Raw genomic sequence first — 18,475 nt, forward strand, 5'->3', positions numbered from 1 at the left:
CCACAGCTATATAGCCCTCTGCTGGCTGTTGCCCATTTGGGCTAATTGTTGGCTCAGAGAGGCAGCCAGGATCCTGCTGAGACTCAAGCATCCTCACTCCTAGAAGGGCCAGAATCCTTTCAAAACTCAGGGCTCAGGGAGCGTCTTGCTCGTGAGCATGCCGCCCTCCTCCGATCCCTGAGGTCCTGACGAAGGTGGTCATGCACACGAGCCACCCGAGAGGGCGAGGCAGGGGGGATTGGATCTTCTCCAGCAGGGGGCAGGGGCACTGGTGCAGGTGGCAGGGGCACAGTTTCTTCTGCAGGCTCAGCTTCTTCTGCAGGGTCCCCAGTACCCATGACACCTGGTGGCCCAGTGGTATGTCACCCTATTCGAGAGGCGATCCCCTGCGCTGAACTTGGCCATGGACCTCCTGAGGGCTCTATGATGCCAATTTGAAGACCCTCTACAGGAGACTAACGCGATAGCGGCCCTACAAGACCTGAAGCAGGGCGCTGGATCGGTCCGAGAGTAACTCAGCGAGTTCAGGGCGCTGAATTCCAAAGTTCAGCGATGGGGCCAGGATCGAGCAATTCAAGAGGGGCCTCAACTCTCACATATATGGAGAGGCCCTGAAACTGGGGGAGCCACGAGATCTGGTCGGGTGGACCCAGCTAGCTTGCAAAATAGAGGGTCGCAACAAGATGATTGCCCTCCATAAGAAGCCTCCGCTATCAAACTGGCCCTAGAAAAGTGGAGACACTACATAGAAGGGGCGTGGGAACCATGTGAACTCTGGATAGACAGAATGCACACTTTTTCTGATGTATTGGAACAGACTTCCTCCAGCGTTATGTATTGAGGGAGGGGGTTAGTTGCTAGGAAGGGCTAGTTAGAGTGAAGATGTGTAAGTAACCGGTCAATAGGTATAGCTAAGGTTGGATTAAAGCAGTTAGTAAAACCTGTGAATAGCAGCAAATTAGCGTAGAAATAAAAGAGTTAACAAACAGATGTGAGAACTAAGTTTGAGCCCGATGCCTTTAAGACCAACAAAGTTTAATTCTGGGTACAAGCTTTTATATGCATGCACACTTCTTCAGATACATTAAAACAGACTTCCTCAAGCATTACATATACAGGTGGGGGGGGATTAGTTGCCAAGACGTGCTAGTTAGAGTCAAGATACATAAGAAACTGAAACTGTAATTCACATTTTGGCCAGGAGAGGACAGCAAAAACTTAGCAACATCGAATTCTTTCACAGAAGCTTGAAGCAAAATTCTTTCTGTTTCGATCTTTGCAAACCGATGCCCAGGCTATCTTTTCATCCTTGATGAACTAGGATTGCCAAGTCCAATTCAAGAAATATCTGGGGACTTTGGGGGTGGAGCCAGGAGACTTTGGGGGTGGAGCCAGAGCAAGGGTGTGACAAGCATAATTGAACTCCAAGGGAGTTCTGGCCATCACATTTAAAGGGATAGCACACCTTTTTAAATGCCTTCCCTCCATAGGAAATAATGAAGGATAGGGGCACCTTCTTTTGGGGCTCATAGAATTGGACCACCTAGTCCAATCGTTTTGAAACTTTGAGGGTATTTTGGGGAGAGACACTAGATGCTATACTGAAAATCTGGTGCCTCTAATTAAAATAACAGGCCCCCCAGAGCCCCTGATACTTTCAGATCAATTCCCCATTATACTCTATGAGAATCAATCTCCACATAGGGAATAACGAAGTGCCCAGCAGATATTTCCCTTCCCCACCCCCACCCCGATTTCTGGTGACTCCGGATTTGCCTCTCTACTCACGAGTTGCTGCCAACTTCTTCCAAGTAACACAAACACCCCATCCCAAGAGGAAGCCTTTCAATAGGAGACTGAAGCCTCCGGAGGTGGACGTGGAAAGTCACATGGTGGCTGTGGAGGGGGGCTTCCCCCTGCCGGCCAGCTGACTGGGGGCGGGAAGGAGCCTGGGAAAGCGGAAGAACCCCGCTGGGACCTGGGGATTGGCAAGCCTATGATGAGCTGATGAGACCACATTTTCGCTAAGTACCCTATTGGCTTTGATTTTATAAGCAAGACCCTTTGGATCCATAAGAACGGAAGTTCAGGCATAGTTTCAGAATGTAAATGTTGGAATGGGAGGTAAAATATTCTGAAGGGAACGCTCTACTTCCTGTGTCATTTGGTATTGTGTGCCCAGCTTCAGTCACCGGAGCTTCATCCAGCACAGAAGATTGACTAATACCTCAGTGAAGATCCTGAGACTGTTCGGTTTAAGAAATAGACAACTATGAGAGAGGTTTATGCACAGGGTGGAGAGGATTCACCAAGAGAACTTTTTCTCCCTCTCCCAAAATACTAGAAGCTAATGGGTAAGAGGTTCAGGATTTTTTTGATCCCCAGCTGATTGGCATGAATGTTGGGGTGTCTTTTTACCTATCCTGCATAGCATGTCAGTAGATTGTGGAATTGGCTACAAGGGGGCTCATAGAATTGGACCCCCTGGTCCAATCTTTTGGAAACTTGGAGGGTACTTTGGGGAGAGGCACTAGATGCTATACTGAAAATGTGGTGCCTCTACCTCAAAAAACAGCCCCCCTAAAGCCCCAGATACCCACGGATCAATTCTCCATGATTTTCTATGGGAATAAATCTCCCTAGGGAATAACAGAGTTCCCAGCAGACATTTTCTTCCCCTCCCCCCGCTTTCTGACAACCCTGAAGTGGGGGGAGGGCCTCCAAACCGGGGGATCCCATGCCCCCACCTGGGGGTTGGCAACCCTAGCTGGGCCCCAACCTAAATGAGATAATTCCCAATTTTCTCCTGTTTAGTGGAAGTCCTGAACTGTTGTCTGAAGTTGGTAAAGAGCTGGTAGTATAGTAGCAACCATTTTGTTATTATAATATAAATGATACAGAAGCAAAGACAAAGTCATATACTGGTGAATTTTTTTTTTTTTTTGTTATGACTAGCACTGACATCTTTAATATGCACAGTGTTTCATACTTGTAATGACAGGTACAAAACAGCATTAACAAGGGTCATTTATTTGCCTAGGATAAGAATAGAAAGACAGGAGAGACGTGCCCTCGAAGTATCTGGCTAAACTAGAGTGTGATTGCAAACAAAATAGATAAATGAAGGTTCAGAATGTTCATATCTTATTCCACTAAGCCAGACTGGAGCTCTCCGGGAGAAAACCCTTCTGCCTGCAGAAAAAAACCCACCTGAATCAAAGACAGTATCTTTAATTTTCTGTGTCTCTTTCTCAAACAGAAAAATTGTTTCACCAAGACATCAGTTGGGTTTGCTTACTCATTCAGCGAACAGTAGTCTTTGTTTTATCTATCCTTCATTGACTTGAGGCTGTGTAACTGCTCAAACAAAGTCCAGAATTAGCAAAATGGGTAAGAAAACCAAGTGGCCTTTCATGTTTGTGAGGCAGCTTTCATGTGGAAAACCCAACACTAATGATAATTATTTTATCTACACAGCTGGTCCCATTGGAAGGATCTCACTTGGAAGGATATGATTACTGTTAGCTCACTTTCACAGTTTTATGGCCTGGAAGACATCTGTAATGTGTCAATATGAGAAATTAGACATAGAAACATTGGTTTGTTTTTTTTTTCTATGCAGCAAACAATTCAAGAAGTGAAGTCCAAATTTTGAACTAAGTTATGGCTGTGATTTAGCTTGTAGGGGTTCCACAGGTAAGTACATGAAACATAAAGGTTTGTGACAAAACACAGTCTGGTTCTGCTGAATCTGAAGTGTCCTTATTAAGTAAAAAAGGTGCAGAAGAGGAGGATGGAGTGCAAAGGTGAGGTAAGCACGGTGGGCTGTTAAGAACGCTGCAAAGCACAGAAACTGTAGGGCACTGGAGACACAGTTGATCCAACTGTAGGGGTCAGGTCCAGGTCTTCTGTGGACATCCCAGGGGCTGGCTGGAAAGTGAACCTTTGCATGAGAGTCACAAAGAAGAGGAAGAGCTCCATTTTGGCCAGGGTCTCGCCAGCACACACTCGCCGACCTGTGACAATGCAGATAGGACAGGGAAGTCCTGTTTATTCAAGTGTCCTTATTAAGTAAAAAGGTGCTGAAGAGGAGGATGCGACGCAGAGGAGAGCCACAAGTGGTTGGATGCTAAGAACGTGGCAATGCACACAAATTGTAGGGCATTGGAGACACAGTTAATGCAATTGCAGGGGTCAGGTCCAGGTCTTCCTTAGACATCCCAGGGGCTGGCTGGAAAGTGAACCTTTGCAGGAGACTCACAAAGAAGAGGAAGAGCTCCATTTTGGCAAGGGTCTCACCAGCACACACTCGCCGACCTGTGACAATGCAAATAAGACAGGGAAGTCCTGTTTATTCAACTTGTTTAAGAAGGTTTATGCCATTCCCCCCATGGAATGATGCCCAATGTAATTAACAGTAATGATTAACAGTACTGAAGAATAACACTAATCTTAAATGAATAAGTGAGAAATGACAAGCTGGAATGGTGTTTCTTATTAAATAAAAAGGAGCAGAAGAGGAGGCACCTGGTTGACTTGGGTACCTGGTCTGTTAATGAAATACACAGTCTGGTCTAAATGGACTTACCTGCAGAGAAAGGCAGGAAGGCATCTCTCTTGACAAACTTTCCTTCGGAATCAAGGAAGTGCTCAGGGTAGAATTGAAAGGGTTTCTCCCACTCAGATTCATCGTACAGCACAGAGTACAGTAATGGGATGATATGTGTCCCCTGAAAAGGCAAAGTAATGAGATCGAAGGAAATGAAGATGGCCCATTAAGTGCATTAGCTATCCTTCAGACAAAAGAAATGCTATCTTACTGACAGAGTTAAACGAGAATTCAAAAGCAATGAAAACAAAATTTAAAAATGACTTGGATGGGCAGCATTTTCAGAATATGAAATTTTTGGCACAATCCAGGTGAAGGCAAACACATTCCCATTGTTTCCTAAGACAAATCTCTGGAACTTAGAAGAACTTAATTAACTGGCTCTCTTATCCCTCAAAAGTAAATGCTATTTGCAACAAAATTCGCAAATGTGCCATATTCAGCTGAGCAATGAATGTAAAGCAAAGAACAATCACCTTTGGGATGAAGTAATCTCCAAGAGTGACATCTGTACTGGTGGCATGTGACACAGCAGTAGGTGTAATATTACCAAACCTCTGAACTTCATGAATCACCGCATCTGTGTAGGGCAGTTTTGCTCGGTGCTCAATCCGTGGCTGAGCGGATCCGATGACCTTTGTTATTTCTTCTTGCACTTTCTCTGAGAAAACAGAACATTTCCCCCCAATGAATCAAATTTCTGCTTCAGATTTTGAATGATTTCCTAAATATACAGGGACCATCTTAATTAGTATGAATGGGGTTTTTTCTGAGTTTTAGCACTTTGTCGTCGGTGGGGTCCGCAGAGCTTGTCTCCAGTGCCCCCCCCCCAAATCAGGTGGTTGGAGGGGTGCCACAGCTGTGGTACCCCCAGGGAGATCCAGGCAAGAATTCTCAGACAGCAAGGAGCTTGACAGGAGCTGGGGAGAATGGCGGCAGCCAGCCCCTGAGTCCCCTGTTGCTCTGACACTCCACCACAACAATCACTTTCATCATCAACATCATCATCAATTTTATTTATATCCCGCCCTCCCCGCCGAAGCAGGCTCAGGGCGGCTTGAGGGCAGCAAAGCCCAAAATTTCCCACTATCGTTGGACCTAGAAGCTTCGATCAGGCGCTCCCATTGGGCCCTTGCAAGCTGTAGCTTCTTGGCCTTGACCATATCTAACAGCTTGTGTTTAACAATAAACTAATCCTTTGGTAACACAGACATTTTTTGGCTCCTATAATGATGATAGATAGAGCGAAGTGTGGACTTCAAGCGAAGACATTCTCTGTTGTGCCAGGGATTATATTTAAATTTGCCTTTAAAAACCACAGCAGAGGAGGGGTTAAGAAGGGCAATAACATTAGAGACAAGGTTGTCATAGGAGGAGATAACTTCCGTAGGATTCATGGAAGACATAAGGGAATGGCGTGGATTCTCAAGTGCTTGCTCGTTGATTATTAGCTGGGTTCTCAAAGCAGGGTTGCGTGACCAAGTAAGTCTGGGGAGGGACTCAGCGGATGTGTCTGCCCTTACACAGGCAGGGTTATCATCAGGAGGTAATGGATTGTCAAATGTAAAAACCAGGGGAACATGGTCACTCTCAGAGCGGTTGTCAATATAAAAATGTACTAAATAATCTTTAAAGGATGGAGGGTATATAATTTGTTTTAACTAACTGGTTTTATTGATTCAAAATATATGTATTTATTATTTATTGCTGTACATCACCCAGAGCAGTGATTCATCAAACTGAAATAATAATAATAATAATAATAATAATAATAATAATAATAATAATAATAATAATAATAATAATAATAATAATAATAATAATAATAATAATAAATAAATAAAAATAAGAATAAGAATAATAAGAAGAATGCTCTAGTTATCCCAGTTTTCAAATATGCAAAGAAATGGTGGTTTGTGATTGTCAAACACAGTTTGTAATGTGCCTTTGGAATGCTTTGAATTGGGGTAAAAAAAAAGGCTAGCCTGATCTCATCAGTTCTCAGAAGCCATGCACGGGCAGTCCTGGCTAGTAAATGTATGGGAGACTTCCTTAGAATACCAGAGTTACAACACAGAGGAATGTAGTGGCAAACCGTGTCTGCACTTCTCTTGCCTTGAAAACCCTCTAGAGTCATCATAAGTCAACTGTTGCTTGGGAGCACTTTCCACCACCAAAAAAAGTGGAAGTCAACAAGTTTTAAACTGAGACCGATTCCACATTAGCCTTTGTCCTGGTCTCGTTCTTGGCTCTCAAGTTTATGCAGGGCAGGGAGCAAGCAGGGAACATGTAGCCCCACTCCAGAGATGTCAATGCAGAATCCAAGAAAAAGAGCCACTGTGAAGAGCCCCGCACAGAAGGGAGGCAAGTACTAAACAGAGCCAGATCTTGGAGGGGGCGCTTGACCCAGGCACCACCAGGGAGGTACTGAATTGGATGCCCCTCAGGGTGTGCAGGCAGGAGGAGAAAGGTCAGCTGCCTTTGCCTCCTCTCGCAAAGGCAGCCCCACAGCTTCACTCCCCATTTAAACACCCCACCTGAGTGTTTAAATGGGGGGGGGAGGCAGATCACGTGCCTTTGCCACCTCTCCACAAGCCAGAGAGGCAGCAAAAGCAGCCCCATGGCTTCCATGGGGGGAATGCTGCCTTGCGGCTTCCCCCTCCATTTTTTGAGTGGGGGCACCATTTCTTGGTTTTACCCCCACTCAAAAAATATGTGGCCCTGGTACTAAATGGGTCCCTCCCCCACAACAATATAGTTATTTCCCCATTTAACATATACAAAGAGTTGCCAGTCTTCCACTGCCAATGGGTGTCAAGTCGGCAGATTCAATAACGAGTCATTTGTTGATACAAAGTAACTAGTTTATTGATACTGTTGTTCTCGGCTAAGTTAGTATTGAAAGACTTAAGTTCATACAGTAGAATGCAATCATATAAGGTACACTTCAAAGGGATTCTTTAGGGGGGGGTACTATGCAGGGTACATTCACACATTGATGTTACCATTTCATTCTCAAGCCGACTTTGGCCGTGAGCGTTTCTGGCTCCAACCTCCCCCGGTGCCAGGCCTGAGAAGGCTCAGATAAAACATTCACATATTCCCATTTCAAAGCAATGCTACATAACAAAGAAGAGGAGGGGGGTAGGGAGAGTTCGAGCTAGCAGCAATGGAATACAGTTTGGCTTTACCCAGGATGCTTCTCATCTGAGCCAATGTTAGGTACAGACTTGACCAGAGTTTTATACAGACTTGACAATGGGCACTGCCTGCCACCACACAGCTGTCTGGGAGAGGGGTTGTGCCAAAAAGAGGCATTACCTAGAAATGACGTGTGCCCAGTAGTGAGATCAGTGTGTTGGGGTGGTGGTGCTGGAGTTGCTCTAGCATTTGGGGAAAACACTCTTGTTTAGCCAAATGTACACAGGTGGAAACTGGAAGGGACAGTAGTGGGTCAATGGTGATGACTTCCCCCTAGAAAATTCCTTCCTTGTCCCCTCGCTGACTTCCATTTTTAAGTCAACATTATCTCTCTATTGTAATGTCTAGTTTGGTCCTGAGAGAGTGTGAGTGAAGAGTCATTCTCTTAACATGATTGGGATCTTGGGGAAAGGCAAAACATTAGAGAACTCAACCCACCCCCCTCTGTGATGTTACACCAGATGGGGAAAAACAGAAAGTATAACTCAGTGGTGCTTCCTGTTCTCCCTCATTCAGGTAGCATCCAAAGGCTACCTGAGAGTTCTTTACATTCTCACCACTATGTATAGCCTAGAATAACGGAAAAGACTTACTCTGAATTTCAGGGTACTTCATCATCAGCAACAGGCCCCAACGCAAGGTCGTCGAAGTGGTCTCCATGCCGGCGCCAAATAAGGTCGCCACAACGGCTTTTAGGTTTTCATTATGGAAAAACTTGTTGCTCTGGCTCTTGTTCTTTTCCTAGGAGATAAGACGAAAGAATGCATTCCTTTCCCTATCTTTCTCCAGTTAAAACACTACCGTTCAATGCGCTGAGCAGTTTAGCAATCTGAAATGTCATGTGCATTCTCCGTTTCTCAAAAGTCAAAAGGGATCAATTATTTTTGGTAACCTCCAAAGTTACATTAGGATTTTGATCTGAAATGGGATCCCTCTACTTGAAATAGAATACTTGAAATAGAATAGTAGAAATTCACCTACCACTGTATAATGAAACAACGTGTTAGGTTGGAATAGGGTTCCAAGTCCCTCCTCCACAGCGGTGGGGGATTTCTCACATGCATGTGATGCACATACATGGTGTGATGAGATCACACAGGGATGCTGGGATGCTCTAGAAATCACAATAATATTGTGCTAAATAATAATGTTGCTATAGTATAATAACTGTGGCCATGAGCTCTTAGTTCCTCTGAATTCTCAGCTTTACATTTAAAAAAAACAAAACAGCGTTGCATTATTTGTTGTAGAGACATAAGGCGAAAGACAACAAGGGATCTGGAAAAATCAGAATACTGCTTGTGCTGTGTATTTAATTTGTGGTTTAGTTCTGGAAATCTGAGCTAATTTGATGGACTGCTCCCCCCAAGCTGGATTCCTGGCGTTCACATGGAAAGAAACTTTAAATCAAGGGGTAAGAGAAGTTCACCTGTGATTATCAGCATGTTTACCTCTTGCTGTTGGATTAGAAAAGCATCAATAAAGTTTCTCTGGTCATTTGCATCCAGTTCTTTGAGGTGTTCTACGAAGGTGTCCTGTATGAAGGCGTGCAGTTCATTCCTGTTCTTAAGGACAATCTTGCGACCACCAGAAAGAAAACCCAGAGCAGGGAACATGTTGTACAGCTAAAAGAATAAAAGATGAGAAGGGAAAAGATCAAGAAATCCCCAAATCCTACTCCTTAAGGAGAAATCTCAAAGGTGTTTAAAATCTCCCATGACACTGTACCATCCAAGCATTGCAACAGTTAGAGTTACCATCAATCAATCAATCAATCATCAATCACCTTTTATTTATATCCCGCCCTCCCCGCCGAAGCAGGCTCAGGGCGGCTAACAACAAAATTCAATATAAATTGTACAGTACAACATTATAAACTACAATTAATTAAAATATATTAAAATTCTAAAAACAATAAAATTAATATTTTGTGCTATTACCTAGATGGCGAACTTACTTAACAGTTCTAATCAGTGAAGGCCAAGATGGTCTTGCAGGCCCTGCGGAACTGTTCAAAGTCCCACAGGGCCCGCATTTCTTCTGGAAGTTGATTCCATAATTGTGGAGCCATAACAGAAAAAGCCCGGGTGCGGGTACTTTGAAGTTTTACCTCTTTTGGCCCAGGGATAATCAGCAGGTTCTTCCCTACTGACCTCAGTGCTCTCTGGGGTTCATGTGGGGAGAGACGGTCCCTAAGGTAGTCAGGTCCTCGGCCATATAGGGCTTTAAAGGTAATGACCAGCACTTTGTAACGAATCCGGTAAATAACTGGTAGCCAGTGCAGTTCACGCAGCCCCGGCTGTATGTGCTCCCACTTTGGGAGCCCCAGCAGCAATCTAGCAGCCGCGTTCTGCACTAGCTGCAGTTTCTGGGTTCGGCACAGAGGCAGCCCCATGTAGAGGGCTATGGAACCACCGGGAGACTAGGAATGGGGACATGATTTGTTTTGCTAGCATAGCATGAGTTGTGAAATCACTTCCAGGCAAAACCGCAAGTGCCAGAAACCTGTGTACGACATATTTTTAAATCTTTCTCCCACCACTATTTCAACCAGTGGCAAACAACACAAGTTGTCCGATGTCCTGGAAACACATAAAGTGGTACCGTTCTGAAAGGACTGTTCCATCTGTTTTCCTGAACATTTCAAATAAGTTGCAAGTTTCTCAGAACAATTTTTGTATCTGCTATGAAGCCTTGACTTTGTGCACTGAATCTTTAAAGGCATGGATATGGACATAGCCCTTCCTGCACTGTTTGTACTAGCATTTCGACCATTTAAAAAACCAGACTTTAAATAGTTTACCATGACTGAGGGATATCCCGCGACCCGGACGTTTTCATTGACCAAGTGTAGTAATCTTAAAAATGTGGGATCTTCATATTCATACCGCTTACTGAGTAATATGGCCACTATAATATTGGCAACAGCAGTATTCATGATTGTAGTAGTCTCAAACGGTTTACCTATAGGATAAATATTAAAGGGATTATGGGACAGTCAAATACGCAAACAAAAGAAACTGAATAATGGTCTTTTCAATCTATACATTTAAGAACATAAGAACATAAGAGAAGCCATGTTAGATCAGGCCAGTGGCCCATCCAGTCCAACACTCCGTGTCACATAAGAACATAAGAGAAGCCCTGTTGGATCAGGCCAAGGGCCCCTCCAGTCCAACACTCTGTGTCACATAAGAACAGAAGAGAAGCCATGTTGGATCAGGCCAATGGCCCATCCAGTCCAACACTCTGAGTCACATAAGAACATAAGAGAAGCCATGTTAGATCAGGCCAATGGCCCATCCAGTCCAACACTCTGTGTCACATAAGAACATAAGAGAAGCCATGTTGGATCAGGCCAATGGCCCATCCAGTCCAACACTCTGTGTCACATAAGAACATAAGAGAAGCCATGTTGGATCAGGCCAATGGCCCATCCAGTCCAACACTCTGTGTCACATAAGAACATAAGAGAAGCCATGTTAGATCAGGCCAATGGCCCATCCAGTCCAACACTCCGTGTCACATAAGAACATAAGAGAAGCCATGTTGGATCAGGCCAATGGCCCATCCAGTCCAACACTCTGAGTCACATAAGAACATAAGGGAAGCCATGTTAGATCAGGCCAATGGCCCATCCAGTCCAGCACTCTGTGTCACACAGTGGCAAATTTTTTTTGTGGCTAATAGCCACTGATGGACCTCTGCTCCATATTTTTATCTAAACCCCTCTTGAAGGTGGCTATGCTTGTGGCCGCCACCACCTCCTGTGGCAGTGAATTTCTTTTCAATTAAACATCCCTGCTGTTCCCAAGACAATATCCAGGAAGTATGTTTATGCGGATGACATGGCAATAGCAGTAAGTCACAAGTCAATCGTGGAAGTCATACAGCCTGTCTTGTAAATCCCTTGGTTTTGTATAACAGTCCTATGGTTTTAACAACCTGAGACCTCTGGTGGCCAAATTTAACTGTATCTAAAATAATTATGAGAGCCAACTCAGAGGGAAATAGGGAGGCTTCTTAAGGTGTTTGAAGAGCTTAGTGTCTACTTCATAAGAGAATGGCTACTTTCGGAACGAGTTCTTGTAGCCAGTTTCATAAAGAGTTTGTTTAAGACTGCAATGTACTGAGAACTGAGACGAGTTGAAGGCAACATGGTTTATTCAGTAGCACATTACAAGAGAGAGAACACGCGGGCCGGGTCCCGCTTATATACATTGCCTGGACTTGCCCCCTCGTCTGACCAGGCCAATCCTGGCCCGTCAAACTTCCCGCCATAGATCTTGATGGGCGGGGCGTCTGGCGAGCTACATCCGGGGACCCAGGGGTCGCCTTCACTAGCGATCGCCATGCGGTATACATCTTATGTTCAATACATAACAAAGACCATAAAGGATATGGCTAGGATCATAAGGAGGGCCAACCCAAAATAAATTCCGCCACACCTCCTCCAAGTTAGTTCATGCAAGTTCCCTCAAAAGTCCCCAGCCTTCTGTGTATATGTAGTATATCCCAGAACAGTGATAGCCAATCATCATTCTCGAACTAGACTCATTAAGAATGAGACAGCCTCTTTCTCAATGGGAAGAAAGTGCCGAAGAACTCATTGGCTATATGTTAACTAGCTAATATTAACATATATAAACAACAGCTTAACTCGTTCAGGACTGAAGAATGACACTAGCCCCAAACCCAACACTCATTTCTATAGTCAAGTTACCTGTCCTACAGTTATTGTTAATAAAAGAGGCCCTTCAGCCTGACGGAACTGAGTGTTCTTTGCTCCACTACACAAGACTCACCTTCAAAAGATTCAAACTTCTGTATTAGGAAATGGCACTCCTCAACAATTTTGTCTTCTATGGTCTTCTTGCCCATTCCGTAGTCCCTTAACGTGCTTATCGCAAACCGCCTCATCACTTTCCAGTTCTCACCATTAGAAAAAATAATACCTGGAGAGCAACAAAATTCAGTTATATTGACTTTTGCACTCTTGTTTGTATCTTACAACAGCAGTTTGTTCCTCATGATTTGGACCATTGATGAGCCATCAGCCTGACTGGAGAAGCTAAAAGCTTCCCCTACTAATGGGGACTAATATTGGAATGGAGAGCAGGAGAGAGATAAATTCCTTGTTTCGTTACAAAGCAGTTTCGACAACAAAACAAAAGCAGGACAGAAATACAGGAAAGAAATAAAATGTTTACCGAGTCCCACTGTTTGTCCTTGAGATGTGAGCCAGCCTCTAGCCATATAACTAGGCATGTTTCTAGGTTGCCCTACAAGGGCTGCCGGGAAGATTTCCCAGAATTCCAACTGCTTCTGAGGTACGTTGCAACTTCACTCTGTTGACTGTGTTCTTGCTGGCTGTGCAATCATCCTTTATTCCAGGGAAGAGCACTCTTCCATCATGACTATCCCTCTTCCCATGATGTGAACTTCAATATGTCTACTCCTTCCTTTTTCTCTCTCCCTGCAACCAGCCTCCCTATTCATTACTCAGGGATGGGAGATTGCTCTCTCTCTCTCTCACGAACACACGCACAATTCTGAATGTTTCATTATATGGAGAAACGGGTGGAATTCTAGCAGGAGCTCCTTTGCATATTAGGCCACACACCCCCTGACGTAGCCAATCCTCCAAGAGTTTACAAGGCTCTTTTTTGTAAGCTCTTGGAGGATTGGCTACACTAGGGGTGTGTGGCCTAATATGCAAAGGAGCTCCTGCTAGAATTCCACCCCTGTGGAGAACGTGAAAGAGCTGCATGAGGGAGGTCTTCATATGACGAAAGCGTGAATCCACTGCCATGGTTGTTGGTGCCTGTTTTCGAACTCTTTCCCTTGGGCTGTTTCCAGGATCTCAATTTCTTGGGGCTGTTCTTTGCCCTCAAGGGTGTGGGGAGGGGCATAAGTGCTTGTATCAAAACGGTTTAAGCCAGCCTGGTTCTGTAGATTGGGAAACTCCAGTTTCCATATCTCCTAGGAAAATATTTCGTACAGGTTCTCCATGGCTGTAAGTTCTACCTATCTAAGCAAGACGAGCTACTCTTCAGAAAGGAGGACCTCACCATGGCCATGATTAGCTTCATCAAAAATTGGGATCACAGGCCTGTCTGCAAAGGCGTCTGCCTGGTTCACCAAAGCCTCCTTTACAGTCTTGTAGCCTGCCAGGACGACCATTTTCTGGACTCCGAGTTGGATGCTGTAGACTGGGCCGTATTGTTTGGAGAACTGAAACACAATGAAAAGCAAATGAGGAACAGAGTTCCAGTCATCCAGCTAGTGTTGCCAGATGGTGTAGAACAAAAATATCCGACACATTTTTTTTTTTACCAAATATACACGTGCACGCACAAACGCAAGAAAAATGCCAGAACTGTCTCTTGAATAGAGGCAAGGGTTGCGAACTCTAGCGTGGGAAATTCCTGGAGAGTTTGGGATGGAGTTTATTTGCGGAAATGTGCTGTTGAGACTTTTAGTTGCCTAGAGATGCAGAAGATCATATTCAGCCTCTGTTAGGGGGATACATTCGCCCCCCCCTCCCAGGCAGTTGCCAACCCCAAGATCTAGTCAGTTCTAGGCTGCAATCATACACACCTAATAATGCACTTTCAATGCACTTTCTAATTGGATTTTGTCAGGTCACACTGTAGAATCTAGTTGGAAAGTGGATTGAAAGTGTGTTATTTAGTGCATGGGTGTCAAACACGCAGCCCTAGGGGCCGAACCAGGCCCCCAGAGGGCTCCTACTAGCCCCCCAAGCAACTGGGGCCAAGCTTGCGCAATTGCACAGGAGCTACAGAGCAAAGCCTCTGTTTTCTCCATTGGCAGAGGTTCCTCCCTTGGGCCGAATAGCTTATTTGCCAGGCTCTCTCAATTGCACAGTAGAGCTACTGAGCCATGCCTCTCTTCCTTCTATTTGCTGAGGCTCCTCCCCCTCCTGGTCCCCTGGGGAAGGAAGGAAAGAGCCAGAGCTTCCTTTGCCCCGTTCCCTGGATCCCCTGGGAGAGATACAAAGAAAACACCTTTAAGACCAACAAGTGCTAATGTTTTAAGCATGTTTTACTTTTAAGTTTTTTAAAAAAAGAAATCTTTGTGTTTGTCTGTGTCCTTTGACTAGTTTATATCTCTGCTACCTGGCATTACATTTTATGACAGACATGGCCCGGCCCAACAGTTTCTGATTGTTATATCAGATTGTTCTGATGGTTATATCAGATCTGACCCTCGTAACAAATGAGTTCAACACCCCCGATTCCGTGTGTGTGATCGCAGCCCTAGAGTGATGCCAAGCACGAAGACAGCACACTTTCACCCCATTTCATAAATACAGTCAGGCATTTGAGGCCTTTAAATGGCTGCACGGCTGAGAAGAAATTCAACAAGGCAGAGTAACAGTGGGTTAACTTTTCTTTATACTGATACTGTCTATCTTTGAAAATCAAAAACACTATGTTCCTGATGATAATATGGTCACCGGGGAAAAGATATACAAAACTTGTATTAAAGGTTGCGCATATCCCACCCTATATGCTGAATCTCAGAGTGGTCACAATCTCCTTTACCTTCCCCCCTCCACAACAGACACCCTGTGAGGTGAATGGGGCTGAGAGAGCCCTTACAGCAGCTGCCCTTTCAAGGGCAACTCCTGCGAGAGCTATGGCTAATCCAAGGCCATTCCAGCAGGTGCAAGTGGAGGAGTGGGGCATCAAACCCGGTTCTCACAGATAAGAGAGCTCTGGCTGACCCAAGGCCATTCCAGCAGGTGCAAGTGGAGGAGTGGGGAATCAAACCTGGTTCTCCCAGATAAGAGAGCTATGGCTGACCCAAGGCCATTCCAGCAGCTGCAGGTAGAGGAGTGGGGAATCCAACCCGGTTCTCCCAGATAAGAGAGCTCTGGCTGACCCAAGGCCATTCCAGCAGGTGCAAGTGGAGGAGTGGGGAATCCAACCCGGTTCTCCCAGATAAGAGAGCTCTGGCTGACCCAAGGCCATTCCAGCAGGTGCAAGTGGAGGAGTGGGGAATCAAACCTGGTTCTCCCAGATAAGAGAGCTATGGCTGACCCAAGGCCATTCCAGCAGCTGCAGGTGGAGGAGTGGGGAATCCAACCCGGTTCTCCCAGATAAGAGAGCTCTGGCTGACCCAAGGCCATTCCAGCAGGTGCAAGTGGAGGAGTGGGGAATCAAACCCGGTTCTCCCAGATAAGAGAGCTCTGGCTGACCCAAGGCCATTCCAGCAGGTGCAAGTGGAGGAGTGGGGAATCAAACCTGGTTCTCCCAGATAAGAGAGCTATGGCTGACCCAAGGCCATTCCAGCAGCTGCAGGTAGAGGAGTGGGGAATCCAACCCGGTTCTCCCAGATAAGAGAGCTCTGGCTGACCCAAGGCCATTCCAGTAGGTGCAAGTGGAGGAGTGGGGAATCCAACCCGGTTCTCCCAGATAAGAGAGCTCTGGCTGACCCAAGGCCATTCCAGCAGGTGCAAGTGGAGGAGTGGGGAATCAAACCCGTTTCTCCCAGATAAGAGAGCTCTGGCTGACCCAAGGCCATTCCAGCAGCTGCAAGTGGAGGAGTGGGGAATCCAACCCGGTTCTCCCAAATAAGAGAGCTCTGGCTGACCCAAGGCCATTCCAGCAGGTGCAAGTGGAGAGTGGGGAATCAAACCCGTTTCTCCCAGATAAGAGAGCTCTGGCTGACCCAAGGCCATTCCAGCAGCTGCAAGTGGAGGAGTGGGGAATCCAACCCGGTTCTCCCAGATAAGAGAGCTCTGACTGACCCAAGGCCATTCCAGCAGCTGCAAGTGGAGGAGTGGGGAATCAAACCCGTTTCTCCCAGATAAGAGAGCTCTGGCTGACCCAAGGCCATTCCAGCAGGTGCAAGTGGAGGAGTGGGGAATCAAACCCGGACAAGGCTTCTTTTGTAGGGAAAAAAATCCCAGCAGGAACTCATTTGCATATTAGGCCACTCCCCCTGATGTCACCATTGTTTCACACGGTTTTTGTAGAAGAAGCCCAGCAGGAACTTATTTGCACATTAGGCCACACCCCCTGACACCAAGCCAGCCAGAACTGCATTCCTGTGTGCTCCTGCTCCAAACAATGCCCTGGGGGGGGGGGGGGTAGAGAAATTTAAGGTCTCTCTGCCTTATGAGACCAGCACAAGATAGGGATCTAGAACAGAATGAACAAGAAGGTTACCTTCAACATGGTATTGTAAGGCCTCTTCAGATCCAGTAAGTGGAGGTTTCCAATGAGTGGTAATGGCCATGGTCCTGGAGGAAGCTTTCGGCTACTGCTCTCCCAGAAACTGCTCCTTTTCCAAAGGAATGCAAGCGTAAGGGCAAACACGAACAACACAGAAATAGGATCCGTCCAAGCCATTTCTTGCGAACAAGAAGTTACTTGTTGAGGTTACAGAGAAATTTGCAATGGATTTTGATCAAGGGGTGTTTCGGTCCCCTGAAATGAGCCAAAGAGATTTATTTATACAGACAAGGCCCAGTATCAGCTCTCACCAGTCATCCAACTCATGCATTTTCTAAGAAATGTTCTCCAATTTTCTGTGTGCTTCATCTATAAAAACCCTGCATTGGAATGGGTGGTGTCAAATTCAACAAATGGAAACTTGCCAGAACAGGTGTAAACTCTCTTGACTCCTGACTGAAGGTTCAGCATAATATTATCTGAAGGCTAAGCTAGTTAATTATCTACTTGGCCCAAAGAGTAAAAGAGCCCCGTGGCGTAGAGTGTTAAAGCTGCAGTACTGCAGTCCTAAGCTCTGCTCATGACCTGAGTTCGATCCCCGGCGGAAGCTGGGTTTTCAGGTAGCTGGCTCAACGTTTACTCAGTCTTCCATCCTTCCAAGGTTGGTAAAATGAGTACCTGGCTTGTGTAGATGACTGGGGAAGGCAATGGCAAACCACCCCGTAAAACGTCTGCTGTGAAAACGTGAAAGCAACGTCACCCCACAGTCGGAAACGACTGGCACTTGTACAGGGGACCTTTCCTTTTCCCCAAAGTGTAATGTTGCCAGTGAATAGTCAGACTGATTACTGAACTTAACAGTTAATCGAATATGATTTTCCTATTGAACACATGACAAAATATTTCAAACCAATGGAAGGGACCTCTACAGCTCTTCTTTTGTTTCCCTAAATAGACCTGTGGCTAATAGCCACTGATGGACCTCTGCTCCATATTTTTATCTAAACCCCTCTTGAAGGTGGCCATGCTTGTGGCCGCCACCACCTCCTGTGGCAGTGAATTCCACATGTTAATCACCCTTTGGGTGAAGAAGGACTTCCTTTTATCCGTTTTAACCTGTCTGCTCAGCAATTTCATCGAATGCCCACGAGTTCTTGTATTGTGAGAAAGGGAGAAAAGTACCTCTTTCTCTACTTTCTCCATCCCATGCATTATCTTGTAAACCTCTATAATGACAGACTTTTTCTTGACAGACTTTTTACGGGGTGGTTTGCCATTGCCTTCCCCAGTCTTTTACACTTTCCCTCCAGCAAGCTGGGTACTCGTTTTACCGACCTCGGAAGGATGGAAGGCTGAGTCAACCTGAGCCAGCTACCTGAACCAGCTTCCACTGGGATCGAACTCAGGTCGTGAGCAGAGGGCTCCGACTGCAGTACTGCAGCTTTACCACTCTGTGCCATGG

The 18,475-nt window shown here is 45.6% G+C and overlaps 1 protein-coding gene across 2 annotated transcripts; it reads right to left on the bottom strand.

Moving 5' to 3' along the window:
• Positions 1–2,936: 2,936 nt before the first annotated feature.
• On the bottom strand, positions 2,937–17,404 carry LOC132589657 (cytochrome P450 2K6-like). 2 transcript variants are annotated; one of them, XM_060262422.1, is made up of 9 exons: positions 17,008–17,399; positions 13,882–14,044; positions 12,616–12,765; positions 10,614–10,774; positions 9,262–9,435; positions 8,404–8,551; positions 5,086–5,270; positions 4,589–4,730; positions 2,937–4,317 (listed from the first exon to the last, which is right to left on the bottom strand). In XM_060262422.1, the coding sequence occupies exons 1-9, from the start codon at positions 17,188–17,190 to the stop codon at positions 4,130–4,132; spliced, it is 1,494 nt and encodes a 497-aa protein (XP_060118405.1). In that variant the 5' UTR covers positions 17,191–17,399; the 3' UTR covers positions 2,937–4,129. The 2 variants fall into 2 exon arrangements, with proteins under 2 accessions (XP_060118405.1, XP_060118466.1); XM_060262483.1 differs by having other exon boundaries at positions 3,612–4,016; positions 17,008–17,404.
• Between the last annotated feature and the right edge of the window lie 1,071 nt (positions 17,405–18,475).

This window comes from Heteronotia binoei, chromosome 1 (assembly GCF_032191835.1).
Source record: "Heteronotia binoei isolate CCM8104 ecotype False Entrance Well chromosome 1, APGP_CSIRO_Hbin_v1, whole genome shotgun sequence".
Lineage (NCBI taxonomy): Eukaryota > Metazoa > Chordata > Lepidosauria > Squamata > Gekkonidae > Heteronotia > Heteronotia binoei.